This window comes from Gorilla gorilla, chromosome 10 (assembly GCF_029281585.2).
Source record: "Gorilla gorilla gorilla isolate KB3781 chromosome 10, NHGRI_mGorGor1-v2.1_pri, whole genome shotgun sequence".
NCBI lineage: Eukaryota > Metazoa > Chordata > Mammalia > Primates > Hominidae > Gorilla > Gorilla gorilla.
This window is the reverse complement of record NC_073234.2, coordinates 20,454,118-20,474,800: the sequence shown is the minus strand read 5'-3', so window position 1 is coordinate 20,474,800 and position 20,683 is coordinate 20,454,118. Positions and strand designations below refer to the sequence as shown.

The 20,683-nt window shown below is 47.6% G+C and overlaps 1 protein-coding gene across 5 annotated transcripts in view; it reads right to left on the bottom strand.

Moving 5' to 3' along the window:
* KCNA6 (potassium voltage-gated channel subfamily A member 6) overlaps nucleotides 1–17,333 on the bottom strand; it is a 40,964-nt gene extending 23,631 nt beyond the window's left edge. For 3 of the 5 annotated variants that reach the window (XM_055357846.2, XM_055357847.2, XM_004052532.5), the window contains exon 1: nucleotides 12,590–17,333. In XM_055357846.2, the coding sequence (XP_055213821.1) occupies nucleotides 15,741–17,330 (1,590 nt within the window). In that variant the 5' untranslated portion in view covers nucleotides 17,331–17,333 and the 3' untranslated portion in view covers nucleotides 12,590–15,740. Of the gene's footprint in view, nucleotides 1–12,584 lie in introns of all 5 variants that reach the window. The other 2 variants (XM_055357844.2, XM_055357843.2) reach the window with 1 other exon arrangement.
* Between the last annotated feature and the right edge of the window lie 3,350 nt (nucleotides 17,334–20,683).

Genomic DNA, 20,683 nt, shown 5'->3' with positions numbered 1-20,683 from the left:
AATAAAGAAGGATCTGGAATCACTTAATAACTAGGATAGACTTCATCTAAGAAAAATAGAAAGGAGGGAGGGAAGGAGGAGGGAAGGGCGAGAGAAAGGAAGGAAGGAGGGAAGGAAGGAAGGAGGGAAGGAAGGAAGGAAGCAAGGAAGGAAGGAAGGAAGGAGGGAAGGAAGGAAGGAGGGAAGGAAGGAAAGAACGAGGGAGAGAGGGAGGGAGGAAAAGAAGGAAAGAAGGAGGAAGGAGGGAAGAGAGAGGGGACGATGGAGGGGAGGAGTGAGGAAAAGAGGTAGGGAAGGAAGCAAAGAGAGGCAGGAGGGAGGAGAGGAGGAAAGGAAGGAGGGACGAAGGAATATAGAGGCAGAAAGGAAGGAGAAGGAAGACGTTTATCATTGCTTCACGGTAGATAAAAATTATTGTCTCTCTTTCAAAACTTTGCTACAACCTACTCCGTATATTTTTAAATGTAAGTTCTGATCTTTGTAAAATAATAGACTGGAGTATATGAGCTCTGAAATTCAGTGATTCTACATAAAGTTGAAAACCTAGTAACTCCAACTCTCTTTTTCAAAGATCACTCCAGTGGCAAAAGCCAAGCAATAAAGTCTGTCAAGTTTTCAGGCAGCCAGCTGCACATCTGATTAATACACTTGGGTATCCGCAGAATTTTCAAGCAGAAACCCAGTCGTTGAATCCAATGACCTCACTTTACAGTGAAGACTCTGGTGGGAGAACAATACTAATGGCTACCATTTGCTGAGGGCCAGGCAGGTGACATGTGTAGGGTCACACAGCAGGTTAGTGACAGACCCAGAATTGGATGCAATCCTCACCCACCCCACAGTCCACTTCTTCTGACTTTTAGTGGCTTTAATACCAGAAACTTTTCCTCATGGCTCAAGATGTACAGAAAAGGAATCGGTACAAAGGCAACAACAGGACAAGAGCAATTCCCTCCTTTCTGCTTTTGCCTCTGAGCACAGAAGGGACACCATGGAAGAAGGAATTTCAGCCTGGACCAGTTGGTGAGGAGCAGACAGCAAACCTCAGGCCTTGCTAGATGAGCAGAGGAGGGTCAGAGGTAAGAGCCCTCAGCAGCACCAAAACAAAACAAAACAAACAAACAAAAAACGCCTAGCAGAAAACAGCTTTCCAGGGGACTGAAATGCAAGCACCAGAGGAACCAGGTCCAACTGTGGTGTGTCAGCACCAAAAATGCCCTGGGAGAAAGGACAAATGTCACACTTGAAAACAGTGTTTAGGAAGATGGAAAAGAATACTGAGAAAACCTGGTTACATACAACTCACTGCTGGTATTTGCATCTTTCTCAGATTGTGAGTAAGATTTCATAAATAGGATAGTGAGTAAAGGTTATCATAAACGTTTTCATCAAAAGGTTTTAGTAAAAAAATCCATGTTACAATTTTTGATTTGGTTAACAACGTGCATAGGAATTGGCTGTTACAGTGTAAAGCAAAAGCCATGCAGATGACCTCATTTGCCTGGCAGAGTGCATCAGAGCTGTGGACATTTCCTAGCAAGGTAGCTCTAAACCTAACAAATAAGACCAACTCTTACTGTTATTTTCTCAGAGACTTCTATTTAAGAAGACTTATAAGGACTATAGGGAAGAGGATGTGTTTTATCACATTATTCAGAGCCTTATCAAAACCACTTCCGTTTCTGAACAACTCAAGAGGGGTGTGAAGAACTTTAAGAAGGTTGATAAGAAGCCACAGAATGGTCCAACTGAAAAAACCTTTCATGGCTGAGGGTCCATGCACTCAAATCCATTGCAACAAGCTTCAGATCTCTTCGAGTTTTTCAAAATGTATTTGTTGGATGAGTTTTGGGGGTATGTGAGCAGACATTACTATAAAAGGGGGATGGAGATTCTATGGTAAAAATTTTTAAAAATGTAAGAAGTTGAAAAACACTGGTTTAAAGAAGTGAAATAGTTTTACTGCTGCAGGACTTCTCAGAGCCTTTAATTTCATGTTCAGATGCATTGTGCATCTCCAAGAGGCAGCATTTCTGAAACATAGTGTCTGGGGATTCTTTCTCCATGGAAAGTTGCGTAGGATTGATGTTCTGCAGATCACATTTGAGGAACTCTGGCATGAGTTATTCTAGGTAACATGGTCACTTGAGTATCCATTTCAGCAGAAGACAAAACAGGAGGAAGGAAGTTTAAAGTGCAGCAGGAGATGTGTAACTGAGAAATGAGGAAAACATCCTGACAAAGGGTGCTCAAACACAAGTAGCTTGAAGGAGTCTATATTATGGAGTCTCTTTCTCTGGGCATTTTTCAGAATAAGCCCGGAATAATCTAGACATTTTTCTAATACACAGCAAGGCAATTAATTCCATGACTTTTAGAATTCTCTTCCTGCTCAATTATTTCATGTCATCTGTCCTTATTCTCTATTGATATATTAAGTGAGTTCAGCTGACTGGCTTGCAAATTAAAGACATCCCTGAAATGCTGAAGGTAAAGCCAATACATCCTCTGTAAGTTGAGTCTGTTTTCCACAGATTTGTATTATAATTGCAAAGAAAAGTGTTGACCTTACGCATTGGGGAGGAAGCATCCTTCCTGCACCCTTGTGCATTTCTTCCCGCTCATTCTCCCGCTTACGGCAGCCCACAGGTCAGCCAAGTGAATAGCTGAGTCATGCGATGCTTCCACACTCAGTCATTCAACCTCTCTGTGGATTCCCAAGTTTTCTGGAAGTTCTCGCTGATCTCGGGGATTCTCAATAGGTAAGTCACCTCATTGCTTATGTTCTTTCTTTAGGAATTTAACAAAATCCCTGGATATTCTCTGCTGCTGGCTTTTTTAGCAAGGAAACAGTTTCACTCTAAGAAGGTAGTAAGCCCCTTTACATGAGTCGCCTCTGTTATGACCAAGTATTTGATGATTTAATAGCTGAATCATGGTCACTATTTGATCAGAAAGTCCAAATCTACAAAACAAGAGGAACTATTACATAGATGGACATATTTCCCAAAAGACTGATTTATGAGAGCTTTGAGTGGTTTTAACTGTACCTAACGTTTGGACAAAAGGCCTTGCTTATGCCTCAGTACTCTGTCAAAGTGGGCAAATAAGAAACAGACCATGAAATAATAACTTTTGCTGAATGCTCGCCACATACCAGGCCTGTTAGCATTACCTGCTCTAATTCCACCCATTCACTGGCCACCATGAGGGATGTCTATTAATGGCCCAGTTTTACAGAGGAGAAAACCAAGGCTCAGTGAGGTTCTGAACTCTCCCCGGGTCACACAGGCAGACACCAGTGGGGAACAGCACTGGGAGCTGACTTCCTCAGGGTGGACAGATATCACCTTCTGCCTACATTGTTCACAGATAGACCAAGAGGCTCAGAACCATGTCCTCATGTCTCCTGTCCTGCCTCACCTGACACAGCTACAGGTGTGGGAAAGGCAGTGCTGCCCACCTGCAAATGCATCACTTACAGTCTGCATGCAGTAAGAAAAAGAGAGATTATGATAGATTTTCTTGGAATTCCCCATTTTATTTTTTTTTTTATTTTTTTATTTTTTTTTTTTTTGAGACGGAGTCTCGCTCTGTCGCCCAGGCAGGAGTGCAGTGGCGCAATCTCAGCTCACTGCAACCTCCACCTCCCTGGTTCAAGCAATTCGCATGCCTCTACCTCCCGGGTAGCCGAGATTACAGAAATCTGCCACCACACCTGGCTAATTCTTGTATTTTTAGTACAGATGGAGTTTCACCATATTGGCCAAGCTCATCTCGAACTCCTGACATCAAGGGATTCGCCCGCCTCGGCCTCTCAAAGTGCTGGGATTACAGGCATGAGCCACTGCACCCAGCCGGAGTTCCCATTTTTGAACATACATTTTGAAAAATATCTCCTAGTTCCTACAATGAAAAAAAAAAGCTTTTTTTCCTTTCAAGTCTGATCAGCAATCCTCATCATTTCCATCATTTCCAATGCCATAGCATTCCTCTTCCTTCCACTGGAAGAACGAATTATGATTGCATGAAGTACACTATAAGCTAGTTTAAATTCATTTTTCTACCGACGACATGCTCTCTTTTAACTATACTGTGTAGTTTTTTAAATGTGAAAGGGCTCACTTCTATTAAAAAGCGACTCGGAGAGGAAAATAATTATATTATACATACACAAAACAACAACAACTTTTTGGAAACTCATCTGTTGGAACAAGTGAGGCCTACAAGCATTCAAATGTAAGGCTCATGATGGATTTTATTTCATCCCAACCTGACTGAACATTTCCTGCCTTCCTGGAAAGGGTAAATATAAAGCTTAATAAAAGGAAAACATTTCTTATCTCCTTCCCAAGGAAATAATGTTGGATGTGGTTCCAAATCTACGGCCATTTAGCTTTCGGCCAATAAGCTTCAAAGACAGAAGATTCCACCTGAGAGCTGAAACCAACTGGGAATAACCCAGGAGACGCAAGATCGAATCCGGGCACAGCCATGGGCCTCATGACATCGCAGAAGCAACCGGACAGATGCACAGCCCGTGGCTGGGTGGCCAGTCATTATCAGGAAAGCCACATGATGCCACTCATGAATCCCCACTCTGACGCCCACTCAGTCCTAGCCAGCGGGAGTGGAGTAGTGCTCCACAGTCTGACATCACAGAAACAGGAGGCGGTTCTCTAATTGGATACATCTCTGAACGCAGAAGTTTGCCTGATTTCTCATTTTTACCATTTTGGTTGGGAGTTCTGAATTACATCACACATTCCCCTGCCTGCTAAACTGGACACAGAACATGGCATGCTCTTGTTACTCTCCAGTGCCTTCTTCTCTGTGCAGCCTCACAGTCCTGTCTCTCATGGGTAGCTGGAACCGGCTCCTCCCAGCAAGCAGCCTTCATTTCTGCTCTCATTTCTTTTTTTTTCCAGCAAACACACATACTCCCATCTCCATCTGACCTGCTACTTCTAAGTCAGATAGTTGATTCTGAGCCACTTAGATGAAATCACACAGGAAGGCTCTGAGTATGGCCGCAAGCACCAGTGCCCCCAGGGGTTACCAGGTGACATAAGCCAGGTATCATTTTCCCTAAACATGATACCCTTTCCATCTTTCCTTTTCTAAGCTTTGGTAGAAATGTACATAGAGAGAAATATCTCCCACCTATGAAAAAACATGGCTAGGGGCACAATTAAAACTGACAGACAGGCTGGGCGCGGTGGCTCACACCTGTAATCCCAACACTTTGGGAGGCCAAGGTGGGCGGATCACTTGAGGTCAGGAGTTTGAGACCAGCCTGGCCAACATGGTGAAACCCCCTGTCTACTAAAAATGCAAAAAATTAGTCGGGCCTGGTGGTGGGCACTAATTCCAGCTATTCAGGAGACTAAGGCAGGAGAATCGCTTGAACCTGGGAGGCAGACGTTGCAGTGAGCCGAGACCATGCCATTGCACTCCAGCCTGGGAAACAAGAGCGAAACTCCATCTAAAAAAAAAAAAAAAAAAAATGACAGACGGCCCAGCCTCAGCAGCGGGGACTAAGAACGATGGGCACTGGGCAAAGAGAACCCACGTCCTTCTTCTGCAGGGGGCCGCTGTCCCTCAGCTTTTGCTGATGGTGGGTGGAAAGCAAACATGCAGGATCAACAAGCCCAGACCTTTGCTTTTAAGAGAAACCAAAACTTCAGATGTGTGTGTGTGAAATATTCCAGTATTTCTTAATGTTGCGTCCCATGTGGCTCACAAGCCACAAGTGACAGTTGAGGACCTCTTATAAGGTAATCTGCCCAGTTTTAGGGAAGGTGCTCTGTGATTGCAATTTGGAATTGCTGGAGGCATGTAAAACCATAAACCAGGAGATTGCAGATGCAGAAAAAAGAAAAACAACACACACACACACACACACACACACACACACATCCAAGTGAGTAGAGGGTCTGGTTGGGGAGGGTGTGCCTGGGCACCTGCGTGTGCACACGTATGCTCTCCTGGGTGAACGCGATCCTTCCCCTGAAGCACAGAAAGCAGTCTTCTGCAGGGAACACAGCTATTTTCCCCACCATACCGGACCTCTTTTCTCTTTCCACCAATGCCAAATTGCCTTAAAGCAGCTGGGGAGTGCCTGGCGGATTTATGGCTCAACTACCAGGCCTTCTGGACACGTTCTTCCTCCTCACCCTGGTCCTGTGATTTGTAAAAGAGCTCTGCAACTGACAGTCACTTCTCTTTCTCTATCAGGGCAACAAAGTGCAGGGAAGAGTCTAGAAGCTGGTTTCTGCCTCCCAAGGCATCAGAAGTCAGCGCTCCTGGGTAAGATGCTGACCTTCTGCATCCCTTCCTTCCGCTATAAAATTCAGAAGACTCAGATAACCCCTTGACTTCCTGATTTCCAATCTATGACAGTTTCCTTCTGTCCGGTCACTAAATTTAACAGAAAAAATAAAGCCTTAAGAGGTTAAAGAATCCCTTAATCAGTGAGATTAGAAGCCCAGAGCCTGTACATGAGCCCCTCTTTGTCCAGTGCTAAATACCTTTGGTCTGCACTAGCCCTCAGTCATTAGTCCTCCCTTAAAAATCCAGAAGCTGCTCATCTGGTTCTGGGCTTCTCTAGCTAGGCTCACTGCCTCTGTGCCCTGGAAACTCAGGGGAGGGAAAGATAAAATTTAAAATCACTTAATTCCATTTTCTATGGGCAGCTCTGCTAAGGAGTTTGGTTGGGTAGAAAATGAATAGTTATTTTTAAGTGTGTGTGTGTGTGTGTGTGTGTGTGTGTGTGTGTGTGTGTGTGTGTGTGTTTAGGTAATCCTTACAGTTCCATTTCCCATGGGAAAATATGCTGGAGTTGGAGTTAGAAAATTTGGGTCCCAGGCACAACTCTGCCCCTAATTTCGTGTGTGATCTTGGGCAAATTATTTCACTTCTCTGCATCAGTCTCCTTCTTCCTAAAGAGGCATTCACTGCCCCCTCCATCTGTGACCCTGAACACCACCCTCTGCAATGCTCCAGGGCTTGAGGGAAGGGTTAAGTGAGAATTCTCATTCTAGTTTGGCTGGAAACAAACTTTGTTAAAATATATACATATTACCAGTATATCCATCCTATTCTTCCAAGACATATTCAGATTATATTTCTGTATATTAAATCACACCGTAAGTGCAATTATTTAAAGAAATTCTGCTGTGAATCCTCTGGGCAAAGAGCCTTCTGGTAAAAATAGCTAGCTATCCTGAGTCTATTTTTTATGTCATATTTCATTTAAATGTTTATTTCACAGAACAAAACTGCAGTTGGCAGGGACCCTGCCTTTCTCTGACGTGCAGGTAGTTTCGGCCCCACTCTCGGATGGGCGTCTGGTGTCTCTAAGGGTCTCTCTGCTGATCGGCAGTGGGAAGAGCCACGCTTTGCTAAGAGTTTATTTCCTGCTAAACTCTTTCACTGGCTGCGTCTTCTGAATCTCACAGCAACTGTGTAAGACAAGTGATGTTAGCTTCCTTATTTTGCAGATGACGAAACTGAAGCTCGGTGAGGTTAAATGAGGTACAGCTAATAAACAGTGATTCAGACCAATTCTCCAACTCCCATGGCAGGCAAGCCAGCAAGCTCAGAATCCTCAACCATGAGGGCAGCCACGTCACCTTGCCCTGGGATGGGGCCTTTGTTAAGAAGCCGTAGTGGCTGTGGCAGTGAGCTGAGGGTGAAGACAGCAATCTGGCCCGTGCCAAGACCCCTAACAAGAGATGTCATAAATGCTCTTTAGGTGGAGTGAAGGCCAATGGAGACCCGCAAGGGCAGGGGAGCTGGCTTCTTCCAACTACAAGGCCTCCTGTCTCCTCCACCTCAAAGAAGGACAGGAAAGCAGAAACACACCCACGGGAGATTAAGGGGTACCCCCACCTGCAAAGGGGGCCGTGAAGGTGACTGGGGAAAAGAATGCATGCTGACGGTGAGGACCAGGACAGTGGAAGTTTGAAAGCCACTGGAACAGGGTAGGAAAACTCTGGGCCAGGGGCTGGCTTGTGGGTTCTGTCCCTTCTGCTAACTATAAGACCCTGCATTCTTCCCAAGGAAGAAGGCATGAGCAGGTGTGTGAGGAAAACTCGAATGGAGTGTCAACCACTGAGAATGTTAAAATGGGAGAGGGAGATCAGTGGCAGTACTGAGAAAGGGATCCATAGAAAGATGTTCCACGTATACATACTACACACATATAGAATATATAGCACCATATGTGTGTGTATATATGTGGGTATATGTATAAGCATGTATGTATGTGCCTGTGCATAGGTGTGTATACGTTTGTGTGTGCATATACGTGTGTATACATGTGCATGTGTATATTTATGTTTCTGTATATATACGTGTGTGTATATGTGGTTTTGTGTGTGCATATGTGTATATATGTGTATGTGTGTGTTTTTGCATATGTATGTATGTGTATATATGTGTATGTATGTATATATATTTATGTGTGTATATACGTATGTGTGTATATGCATATGTATGTGTGTGTGTGTGTGTGTGTGTGCACTTTCAGAGACCCATAGGGAACAAAAGCACAGGACACCTGCTGCTGCTCCATCAGAGACAAGCTGGCATGTAAACAGAAGTCTATATACACATTTAGGAGCTATGGCTTCATTCTTCTTGCCCAATAACAGTTAGACCCTCACTGCATTCCATTCTGCTCCATCTCCCCTGAAGAGGATGAAACACACGTTACTGTGTGCCTTTAAAGACATCACAACCCCTCTGAGCTTCAGTTTTCTTATCTGCCAAAGAAAAAAACAAAGCCTAGCCTACCTACTTCATTTCATTGCTGAAGGATGATAATAACAGCTGACGTTGTACATTTAAACACTGTACATACATTAATTCATTTAATCCTCAAAACAATCCTATCAGATTGGTACTATTATTATCCTCCATTTGACAGAGAAAGAAACTGAGGCCACAGAACTGTTTCATAACTTGCCCAGTGTTACCCAGCAAAGGAGGGATTTGAGCCGCGACGATCTGTCTCCAGCAACTATGCTCGTAACCCCTTTGTTAAATAGCATGATGTCTGAAAGCACTGAACGTGTTTGAAAATGTTCTGTAAATGAATGGCACCATTCTTATTCTTGCTAGGACTATTCCCACTGGGAAGGATGCAACGCAAGGTCAGGATTCCCTGGGTGAGGATAAATCCTGCAACCTCAGATCTGCAGCCCCACTAGCCAGGTACCACGCTTCCAGTGGCAAGTCCTCCCCGCCCCTCCCAGCTGCAGGACTGTCTTCCTATGTTCTTTTTCAAAGCAGTGTCTCTGCTGCCAAGAGCAGGTTTGTCTGTCTCCTGGAGACAGCGGTTGTCAAGCCCTGAGAGAACAGCAAGCATGTCAAAAATAGCAGCGCCAGCAGACTGCGTGGCTGCAATTTCCTTTTGAAATGTCGGCTTTGCTCTCACCAAAGAGCCAGGGTCTGTCTGCGCTCCTTGCAGCCTGCAGCAGAAGCTGCTTAAGATTCCAAAATGTTTTCTAGGAGGAGGTAAAGTGTATCTGCTGAGGCTCGTGACCGAGGAATGAGGAATTCTCTTTAGAGTAACGATGATGAGGTTGGAGTTGGATTTAAAAAAAATTGTAATAAATCCCATCAGGACTAGTCCCCAAACAGGTCAAGTGATAGCCAAGGTTAGACCAGTGCGAATGATACTTCCTGTAGGGCAGGAACCTTTCCTCTTTTGTTCTGAAAATGAGGGAGTCCCTCTCCTATTGTTACTGTGCACCTTCAAACACAGCAGCTGCTTTGATAACCCTTCAAAGGCAGTGGCTGATAGATTTCCACTCCCCCTTCAGGGTACCAGGTGAAGCCAGGGGATGAGGACCAAGAAGACCAAGAGGCAGGGTGAACTATTTTCTCAAGTTCAGAACAAAGGGACATGAAAAACATGACCATCCCCAACCCCACGGAGACTCACTCAAGGCCAGCACAGGAAAGTGGTTCATCAGGAGACCTGGCAAGATGAGAGGCTAAGAGCCCATCTGTCTTTCTTCCCCGCGGCCTATGTCTGGGAAGATCCCTCTCCCTGCCAAATGCCAAGCTCCAGACCCTGTTCTGCCATGAGCTATCTGTGCAACCCGAGGCAAAATATGAAGTGGGATGGAGAGAGAAACTCCTACCACCTCGTAAATGGAGTTCTTTTCCTCCCCTAAGTGACTGTGACAAGGTAGGATTGGAGCACACTTTCCTCCCCACTTCCTTCCCATGGCAATAACACACAGTCAAAACCCACGTGAGCCAGGATGGCAGCTCCAGCCAGATTGTCCTGGAAGGACCACGCTCTCTGGGAATCTATCTTGGAATGTATGTTGAGTTGCAGGCAGATAGAAATGCCGCTGCAAGCAAGGGCTCAGCCAGCGGAGAGGAGAAACGACAAGCCACAGGACTGGCTGGTGCATCTGAGGAAAGCACCAAGGGGAGGCAAGGGAGGGTCCAGTGGGCACAAGGCAAAGCAGGCCAAGAGGGGATCAGAGTCTGGGAGAGAATCATTGAAAGGCTCAGTAAGACAAATGAAGGCCGTTACCGCCCACTTCTTTTGTTTACCCGAAGCACCAAAGACTGATGGGACCTCATCATGAGGCTGTTAAGCATCAATAACGACTGTAGAGGGACTGTAGGGAGGGGGCCAGGGAAAATAAAACCTTTATGTACCCACAAAAAAAAATTTCAAAAAATTCAAAAATAAAATAATAACCATAGTAGATAAATAAATAAAACCTTGGGCCCTATGCAATCTCTTAAGGAATTCTGAGTTTACAGGTGCAGGGATTTGGTGGGGTTTTTGGTTTGTGGGAACTTTTCTTGGAGTTTTTTTCTTTTTGCCAGCAAAGTGTAACTTCCCTGGGCAAGCTCAAGACCGTAGTCCTGTATAATGAATAATGTTCAACATATATATCATAGTTCAGTGCATGCTAATTATGCCCTGCACTTACCCAAAAAATGGCATGACATATCTTTAGAGGAAAAAAAAAAAAAAGAAAAAAGCATGTAACTCTCATAACAATTTGATGTCAAAACGAAGCACACACAGACACACAGACACACAGACACACACACACACACACACACACCAGTTCGTGGTATTGTGCATGAATAGCAACGATCGACTGCATATAAGCTCTAAAGTGTCCCCATGTGGCAGAAGAAAAAAACTGTCATTCTATTCTAGATATTGTCTGGTCCATTTTTAGACATGCTAAGCTTCTAGATTTATAGGACCAAACCGTTCTCCCAGCCCAGATGGAAAACTCCCAGATTATTAGACTCGTTGCTTTCTTTTTTTTTTTTTTTTTTTTCACAATTCAATGATTTTGGGGTGCGGTTTTTAGAGTTGTATGATTATTACCACAATCCTGCTTTACAGCATTTCTATTACCCCCCAAAACTTATCTGGGGCCAATTGTAATAGCACAACCTTCAACCCCATGGGGGCCCCTCAGGTTGTCCTAGTGTCCTGCTGCAGGTGGGACTTAGCCCATGCTCTAAGACTTCTAGCAAGGAGTCCATCAATTCTCCTTGCGGACTGCCTGGTGAATCTTAATCCTCCTTGTCAAGGAGTGTTCCCTGCACCTTGCACCACAGAGATTTATGTCCTTTCCTTTTGTTCTGCCTTCAGTACCCGAGAGAGACAGCCAGATACTAGCAAAACCTTCAAGTGAATTAAGGGCAGTTCTAAAGCCATCCCCTATTTAAGGCTTTTTCCAGGCTAACTCCAACCTTATGCCTGCCTCCTAAGCCCTCTTTTCTCTGTTTATTTGACATTTCTACTGTTCCTCTGTCTTTGACCTCTCTGCCAGCCTCCTAAGCTTGGAGACCCTGAGGTGGTCCAGGGCTACTCAGCAGAGGATTTGTCTGAGACTTCTCAGGGTCATTCTCTCCCTCCCAGCCTGCCTTCTCTCATTTATGCTTGCAGGTTCAGGAAATTTCTGGGAGACATTTTTCTGAGCCCATGGCAGTCTCATCTTGCTTGGCAGGTTCATGACTTGCCTCCACAGAGGTGAGCATGGTAGGAAAGAATGGCAGAGTGAGAAGTCAGGAAAAAGTGGAATACTCCTGCTGCAGACAGACCTTAGCAAGCACAGCTGTCCTACAGTTCAATGTGCGACCTCGACGTCAACACTCTAGGTGCTCCCAGCCACTGAAAAGGTGGAGAGAGGGAGAAAGATAAGCAGGAAGACACACATAGAAGGAAGAAGACGGTAAAAGAACAGAGGGGGAAAACCAGAAGAAAGAAAACTGGAGAAAGGGGGAAAAAAAGCAGAGACAGTAAGAATGAAAAGAAGGAAAGAGAAAAATGCACAGAAAAATAGATAATTTTTTAAAGGGGCCAGCAGCATCAAGGGGACAGAAACACAGAAAAAGGAAACTGAAGTTAATGGAGTCAAAGAAAAATACACAGAAAAAGCGAGGTAGCCCCTGAGGGAAGGGGAATGAAAACCTTGCATCTCTCCAGATACACACGTTTCCCCACTTTCTCTCTCTCCCCACCCCGTTCTAATTTTGCCTGCAGGACTGAGCCAAAACCAAAATTCCCCTCCAGTAGAACCTACCTCACCTGCAAAGAAGGCGAGCTGTCCCTCCTCGCTCCTTGGGGACGAATATCCCGCATCTCAGGCTGAGGCTGGCAGTTCCAGGAAGTCCTCTGGGAGCTCTTTCCGGCTTGAGTCAGGTGTAGTGATGGCTTGGACCCTTCCTGTGAATCACCACCCCAGCTGTCCAGGCAACCCAGAGTGCATATTCTCTTGGTGCTCAAGGCACAAAATCCAAATAAAGAGGCTCAGGGTCAGAGAGGGATCACTTGACAAAATTCTTCACAGAAACTAGGTCGAGCTACAGCCTCTCAGTTTTTCTTCGATGTCTTAAGAAGAAAGATCTTTGAGATTCCTCCCAGGAGCTAGATAGGCTGTTCCCGGAGAGGAAGAAGTTGCAATTCTCCGCCTCTTGTGGAGCTGGGAAGAGCCTGCCTCTGCAGAGATGGGAACTCCATGATATCTAAGACTATGATCACACCTGGTGAGGCCCAGCTTGGCCACCACTCCAAGGAGAAGTTGTCCCCTCTAAGGGCTCCCCTTGACAGCTTGAAAAAATTAATACTGACGATGGTTTAACTGGTTGCTTAACATTCAAATTTCTGAAGAATCAGGAGTAAGATGAGGCAGCTTCAATGACTGGGTGGGGAAACTAGGAAGAAAAGTCCAGACAGGAAGCTTTGAGGCCCTGCTTCCTCCACATTTTCCAAAAGTCCCACATCCGTGCCCTGGCACTCCCAGCCCCTAAGCCACGATGTGGGAGGTGCTCCCATTTGAAAAGCTGGGAAGATGTAGTCCCCTGGTCTCCCTTGATGCCCAAAGCAGAAGATAGAGAGAACAGTCTGGAAGGCTGCTACGGCAACCAGAGTCCCTGGTGAGCTGGGCTCTCCACAAACCCTTTCAGGCGTGCTCTGACTTGAAAAGGAAATGTTTTCTCAGGGATGGTGATGAGGGTGATTACATACACATATACAGAGATACATGCATACAGGTCTCAACTTTTACCCTCGGCTGGGAGCTTCCCTTCTGCCTCTGGAATGGGCTTTTCTCTTCTTTCCCCAAATAGCCAGCAGCAATGGGAGAGATTTGGAAAACTAGCACTTTCTGACCTCAGAGCAGGTTTTTGCATCATAAACATCTCTATCTTCTACTGTGTTTCAGGTTTGGAGAAGCCAAGCTCCCAGTCAAGGTGACCTCCAGCCATGGAAGGATCCCCCTGAACATATCTAAAGAGAACCCTCCTTTCTGAAGGGTAAGAAGAAAGGCTGAGGGGCTCAGTCCAAGAGGCCAAGGAGGGATTTAGGGAGCCAATGGTCCATAATGGCCTATTCTCAGGCTTTGGATCCAAAGCAGGAACTCTGGGGGAAGGCCTTGCCTATGGGGGTGTGGGGAGAACTAAAAATCAAATCCATGACTAAGATTCACACGTTTGCATAGCAATGTCCCCAGCTTCCCAGACATTCCCCATGAGGTAGGGAGGGGAAGACAGTAATGTTCCCATTTAATGGGTGGGTAAACTGAGGCACAAAGCGTGACTGTGGACCCAAGTTACCCTGTAAAGTTATGGCAAGATCGAGATTTAGAGCTGGCAGTCACAGAAGCCACACTGCCTCTCAAGCAAACCCTCATAAGGCTGTCCTCTTGTAAGTTGCTCTTCGAGAGAATAATTTTTTTAAAAAAAATTATCATCAAAGAGTCTGAAAGCATAGATATAAAATTAAAAACATGTTAACAGTCCTTTCAGTTTCAGAACTGCACCCAAAAGATCTCAGAACAGTACATCACAGTTTATCAAAGGCAAAAAACAAATGGCAATGTTACTGAGAAACAAAAGGGGAGGTGGGCAGGTGGATAGACGGCAGTGGTCTCACAATGGAAGAAAATGGCTAAATCAAGTGGGAACGCCACCAAGTCACCTTACCAGTGAGAGCAGGTCAAATGCAGCTCCAAGGGGCAGAGCAGGCAAGTGTTTGCTTGACTCAGCAAAAAAGCCTCTTAGAGTGAGGCTGTTGGCAAAGGAATAATGCTTGTTCCTTATTCTAAACCACATATTTCATGCCCATAAAATGGGAAGAAACCCATGCTGCCATCCAATGTGTGCTTTTACCTGTCTAGGGCTTTAAGCTGGAGTTTGCTTGAGGAAGCCTTCAACAGCAATCCTAAATCAAATTCCCAGGAAGCAAGGTAGAGGGCTAGAGAAAATTTGGGGAAAATGAAGGAGAAAAGGCTGCCATCTGCAACACGATTCCTCTGCCCCTTTGAGAAAACAGTATCTGTTTAAGTGGCACCTTGCTTCAGACTGTGGTCAAGCCAGTTGCTTGACTCTGCTCAGACATTCCTCCTGGCTCTGTGGTTCCCTTTCTCCAGTTCTTCTGCTCAGGAAGGCACTTGCACAAAGAGTATTTGGCTCTGAGAAGGAACCTTCCTGGAAGCTGGAGAGTCAGGGGATCAGAGTGGGGAGAACTAAATGTAGACCAAACACCAGTGCCTCTTGTGCTGGGGCACACTTTGAAAAATCCATTGGCCTCTTTGGTCCTGGACTAACCCCCGTGTCCTCCAAGTGGTAAAGTTTGATTGTATTCTCTAATTCCATCCAAGTTTAGAAACGAATAACCTATTTTGAGGCTATGCAAATAAAGATTCTACCAAGGGTCATCTGCAGGAGGACCAGTGGGTGTTACAGGGCACTGGAATAACAGCAAGTTGAGTACTGCTTCTGTCCTCCAGCTTCTTCCAGTTACCAAGTGGCCTGAAGCTAGGAAACGCACATGACCCAAAGCAAAGAACACTAAGGAGGGAGCGAAGACTCAGATAGGGCTGGTTTCCATCCTGTTGACATTGCTGTTCCTTGAGATATTGTAAGTCCCAGACATGAAAAATCAGTCTTGAGGGAAGGTCAGACATAAATGTATATCTCATCCATATGACAGAAGCTGGGCATGATTGGGTGGCACCGCTGGAATTTCAAAAATGTCACTTAGATGGATTAACCTTGAATGCTGCAGGGATTAAGCAACAAGGTTGATAGTCCAGGTATTTGGTCCTGGATGCCAGGTAGTGGGTGTAGGGGAGAGAGTCAAGAAGTCAACTGAAGCTAGAGTGAGTAGTGGAAATGAGAAGGAAGCCTAAGAGACTGTTAGCTCAGTGCTCCCCTCCTGCAGGCCCTGCCTGCATGGGTCAGACCTCCGTGAGCATTCTTTTCTCTGCATAGGCCCGATGTGGTGTAGGAAGGTAGCTGGGTCTCCGTTCCCGGTTAGCCTCGGGGAAGTCAGGCTTGCCAAGTCCGTTGTCAGTTGCCCTCAGGTCCGGCGCAGGCTGCCCACAAGTGACGTGGGTATACTGGCCTTGCTCCTCCTGCTCCGTCTCCCGGTGGTAGAAGTAGTTGAAGTTGGAGACGATGACGGGCACAGGCAGGGCAATGGTGAGGACCCCAGCGATGGCACACAGCGAGCCCACGATCTTGCCCCCCACAGTCATGGGGTACATGTCCCCGTAACCTACCGTGGTCATTGTAACCACTGCCCACCAGAAGGCATCCGGGATGCTGGGAAAAAGCGAATCGTCATCGTCAGCCTCTGCGAAGTAGACGGCACTGGAGAAGAGGATGACCCCGATGAAGAGGAAGAAGATGAGCAGCCCCAGCTCCCTCATGGAGGCCTGCAAGGTCTTGCCCAGGATCTGCAGCCCCTTGGAGTGGCGGGAGAGCTTGAAGATGCGGAACACCCGGACCAGGCGGATGACTCGGAGGATGGCCAGGGACATGGCCTGCTGCCCATTCTGGCCGCCTCCTCCACTGGCTGGTTGCTGCTCCTGCTGCTGCACCAGCTCAGTGCCCAGGGTGATGAAGTAGGGGAAGATAGCCACCAAGTCAATGATGTTCATGATGTTCCGGAAGAAGGCCGGCTTGCTAGGGCAGGCGGAGAAGCGCACCAGGAGCTCAAAAGTGAACCAGACAATGCACAGCGTCTCCACCAGAAAGAAGGGGTCTGTAAAGAAGGAGCCCCCAAGAGTACTGAGTGAGGAGGAGCCCCCGGTCCCCATTTCCCCAGGGGTGATGCCATGATGAAATGTGTAGGAATCGTCTTCATCCTCCTCTTCCTCCTGACTCCCCCTGGAAACTGGGGAGACTCGACTCACACCACCATTGTTTCCACCTCGACCATCTACACGGAACTGGGGTAAGGTCTCCAAGCAAAAGATGACTATGGAGATGAGAATGACCAACACGGAGACGATGGCGATGCCCCTGGCCGGCCCAGAGCTCTCTGGGTACTCGAAGAGCAGCCACACCTGGCGCTGGAAGGGCTGGGAGGGCAGCGGCTTCTCGTCCTCGCCACCTTCGGGCAGGCAGCCCTCGTCCTCCCGGAAGGCCGCCAGGGCCTCGTCCCCCAGCTGGTAGAAGCGGATCTCCTCCAGGAAAATGTCCAGGGGCACGTTGACTGGCCTCCGCAGGCGGCCCCCAGACTGGTAGTAGTAGAGGATGGCGTCGAAGCTGGGCCGGTTGCGGTCGAAGAAGTACTCGTTCCTCAGGGGGTCGAAGAAGCGGACTCGCCGGCCAGGGTCTCCGAGCAGCGTGTCCGGAAACAGCGACAGGGTGCGCAATTGTGTCTCAAAGCGCAGCCCGGAGATATTGATCACCAGCCGCTCGCTACTACAGCAGCCCCCGCCCCCGCCGGCCTCCGGGAAGTCTCCCGCATCCTGTTGCTCCCCCTCCGGCCCACGGACCTCCCCCGGCGCCGCCAGCGTAAGGGATTTCTCCGATCTCATGCCCCCTCGGAGGTGCGCTCCCCGCCACTAGGACGGCGCCCACGACACAATCTCTGGAGTGCGGCACCCGCTCCCCAGCTCCCGGCTGCGCCCTCTTTAGGGTGGGGCCCGCGCTCCTCCCGGTTCGCGGTCTGACCTGGCGGTTGGGTCCGTGAGCCCTAAAGCCCTGGTCCCTGCAAGGCTGGGTCTGGGGAGGTGACCTGGGCGCTGGGGATTTGGTTCTGCGCTTCCCGTTACCCGCGCCCGGGTGCTAGAGCTTACTGGGATGCCCGGAACCGCACACAGGCGTGTGTGAAACTGGCTGCCCGAAAAGACGCGTGGCTTCGCCCCCAGCGGTGCCTGAGACCCGGCTCCCGGACGCAGAGGTCCGCCCTCCAGCCGGGCTAGCTCTTCCCAGTTCCCACTGCACTCCTCCAGCCGCTCCGGACCCCCGACTGCCGCTGGTACCGAAGCGCCAGATGCGCCTCCCTCCGGCTCGGCAAAGACTCCTGGCGGGGCTCGGCCTCCGCCCTGCGTCCACCGCGGGGCTGGGTCCGGCCAAGGTCGCGGTTCCGGCCGCCACAGCCGCCACCTCCTCCCTAGGAGCCGCGCCGCAGGCCTCGCAGAGGGCCCGGGGCTGCCCCGGCGCCCGAGCGCGGGGACCCACCTCCCCACGGCTCAAGGCTTCGCTGCCGCCGCCGCAGCTGCAGCGGCTCGGCTCTCCGCTCTGCCCTTCCTTCCCAACACACACTCTCCAAGTGACGTGGCAGGCCCCGCCTGCTGCCCCCTCCCACCCCACTCCCACATCACACCCCTCGCCCAGCCAGGGGCTGCCGCGAGCCAGGGCGCCATGGAAATAGACGCACACTTGCCTCACCAGTAAGCTTTCCCGCGCTCTCCTGGCACGCCTCTCGCTTTCACACGTTCACATTCGCGCCCCCCTCCACAAGCGCCGGCACCCTAATACCACACCCCCTCCACCCCCGCAGTCGGCTCTTCTCATTCCAATTTACCGAGTTGACCTGCGCAGTGTATTTCATCAATAAGAAGACACACCCCGCCCCGCCACACAATACGGAGCACTGTGCATCCACTCATACAGAAATCTAAAGAAAACATTAAATCATACATTCTTCTGTCTTCAGGAAGACCCGTTTGCCAACCTCTCCAATATCTACAGGAAAAAAAAATAGAGAAAGTATTTTTGAGATGCCTTGAGAGCTTCCGATTTAAATTCCAATATAATTCTCCGTCTACCTTTGCAAGCCTGGGAGGGCGGGGCTGCAACGCTCCTAGAATTGCAAAGGGATGGTAGAGAAAGGGTGGCAAGTCAATCAATGCCTTTCCCATCAGAAGATTTCCAGGGGAGTCCTGAGAGCCTGAGGCAACAACCCCAGTGAGGAAGGACCCAGAAGATGGAAGCACCTCAGAGATACCTCAGCCCAGGGCACAGTGCACCCTGGGGATCCTTTGCTCCCAACCACCCCGAAGGATGCATCTGGAATTTCTGCTTATTGGGTGACCAAAAAAAGGGAGAAGAGGGTGAGTGGAAAAGGGGTATGTAAGAGTGTTGATTGAAAAAAATAATAGCTACATTTACTGGGCATTGAATATGCGCCAGCCACATTCTAGGTGCTTTCCCAGAAAGATGTCCTCTGCTTGTAGGCCATGTTACAACAAAGACCCCTTTGGCAGTATTGGAGTAGGGCAAAGTTGGTTGTTAGGGACCAGCTGACTCTTCCTAACTCTCCAGCAAGAAGGTGATAAGAATGGTTTTCCATCCATTTCTGTCTTTCTTCACGAGACCAGACAAGTTGGGGTATGGTAGAGGAAGACTCAACTGATCTTTTCAGACTGACACTTCCAGGTAGGGTTGACATTTGCTTCTCTGTGCCTCAGTTTCCTCTTTTCTGGCTGGCTGTAGCCAAAATGAATTGGCTAACAACTACAAAGTGTTTTTGTGTAGCTTCTGGTGCATATTAGATCATTAGTATGCATTCATTGAGGTTAATGATGAGAATGACACATAAAGGTGCTCTCAAACCACAGGATGCATCTGAGAGTTCTTTGTATTGCACGGAGTATTTTAAAACCACAGTGGTTCTCAGCAGCATTCACTCTCAGAGAGTTGGAGGAAGGAGAGAACCAAGGCTCCTGGATGTGTCGGGAAGGGATCAGGTGTTGAGTGGGTAAGAAATGTGCTAGTATTAGAACTCACTGCATGCTCATTCTCCAGTCTTGCTCCTCACCAGTTGAGCCAGGCAACAGCCTCTGCTCCCTTTCTGTGCTTGCACAGCTGATTTCTGGCACCAACGCCCTGTGGGCTTTTTTGATCCTCCAGGATAGAAATCAAAAGAGATCAGAGCATACAGTAGCAAAGAGAAAGATTTTATGAAAGCTTATGGACATAAGGGACCAAACACCAAGAAAGGAAGTGGGTTGCTCTCCAAAGTCAAGGTGTGGGTTCCCTTTGTGGAGGTCTGCAGTAAGGGGAAGTCAGGGCATATAGAGGTGACGTTTTTCTGGCGCATGTACGGTGGCTTAAGATGCTGCTTCATACAACATATGTCTCATTAGCATCTTAAATCTCCACCTGTGGGCATGATTTTTAGTACTAAAATAAGGAAAAGTTCATGATGAGGTGAAAGTTAAGCCTAGCTAGGCACGTAGGGCCTCGGAAAGGTCCTTAGTTCTCTAAAGCAAGGGGTTAATTAATTTGTGGTTAATAGCTTCCTGGGCCTTTGATGCTGACTGGCTGGGAATTACAGCTTGAGTAAAGGGCTTTTGTTCTTTTTTCTCCAAACCACATCACAACAGGAAAGCAGCCAGCTTGCCCATCTCATGCTTGCCTGTCTCATTTCCACTCCTTTCTCTCACCTTGCATGTCTCCGTGCAGGGAGAGAAAGCAAGTACACGGAGTCATCCAGCGGAGTTTTCTCACTTACAGACTATGTAATTAAGCCATTTAGACTCCACACAAAAGTTGCTCTGTTTAAAAAATTTTTTTGAAAGAAAAGAAAAAAAAGGAAACCAACAGCAAATACACTATAGAAGATACTCTTTACCCTCATCCAGTTATCTGTCACTTTACCCTTATCCAGTTATCTGTCATTATTTTCTGAGTCATAAATTGACTAACCCCTGATTCTTTTTGTTTTTCTTTTCAAATTCATAATGAATGATTCATTTGCAGGTTTGTTTTCATCATTGCCATTTTTATTCACGAGACTGTCAACTAGGTCAGTAATTCTTCAAAACCAATCCTGGCAAAGCATGGGAAGGAACCTTCATTCTGCAGAAGCGTACACACCCTGATAAGGTGTCAAGAACCTCCGTTTGAGTACCCCTCGGGTTAAGCCTGACTGGGCTGCCAG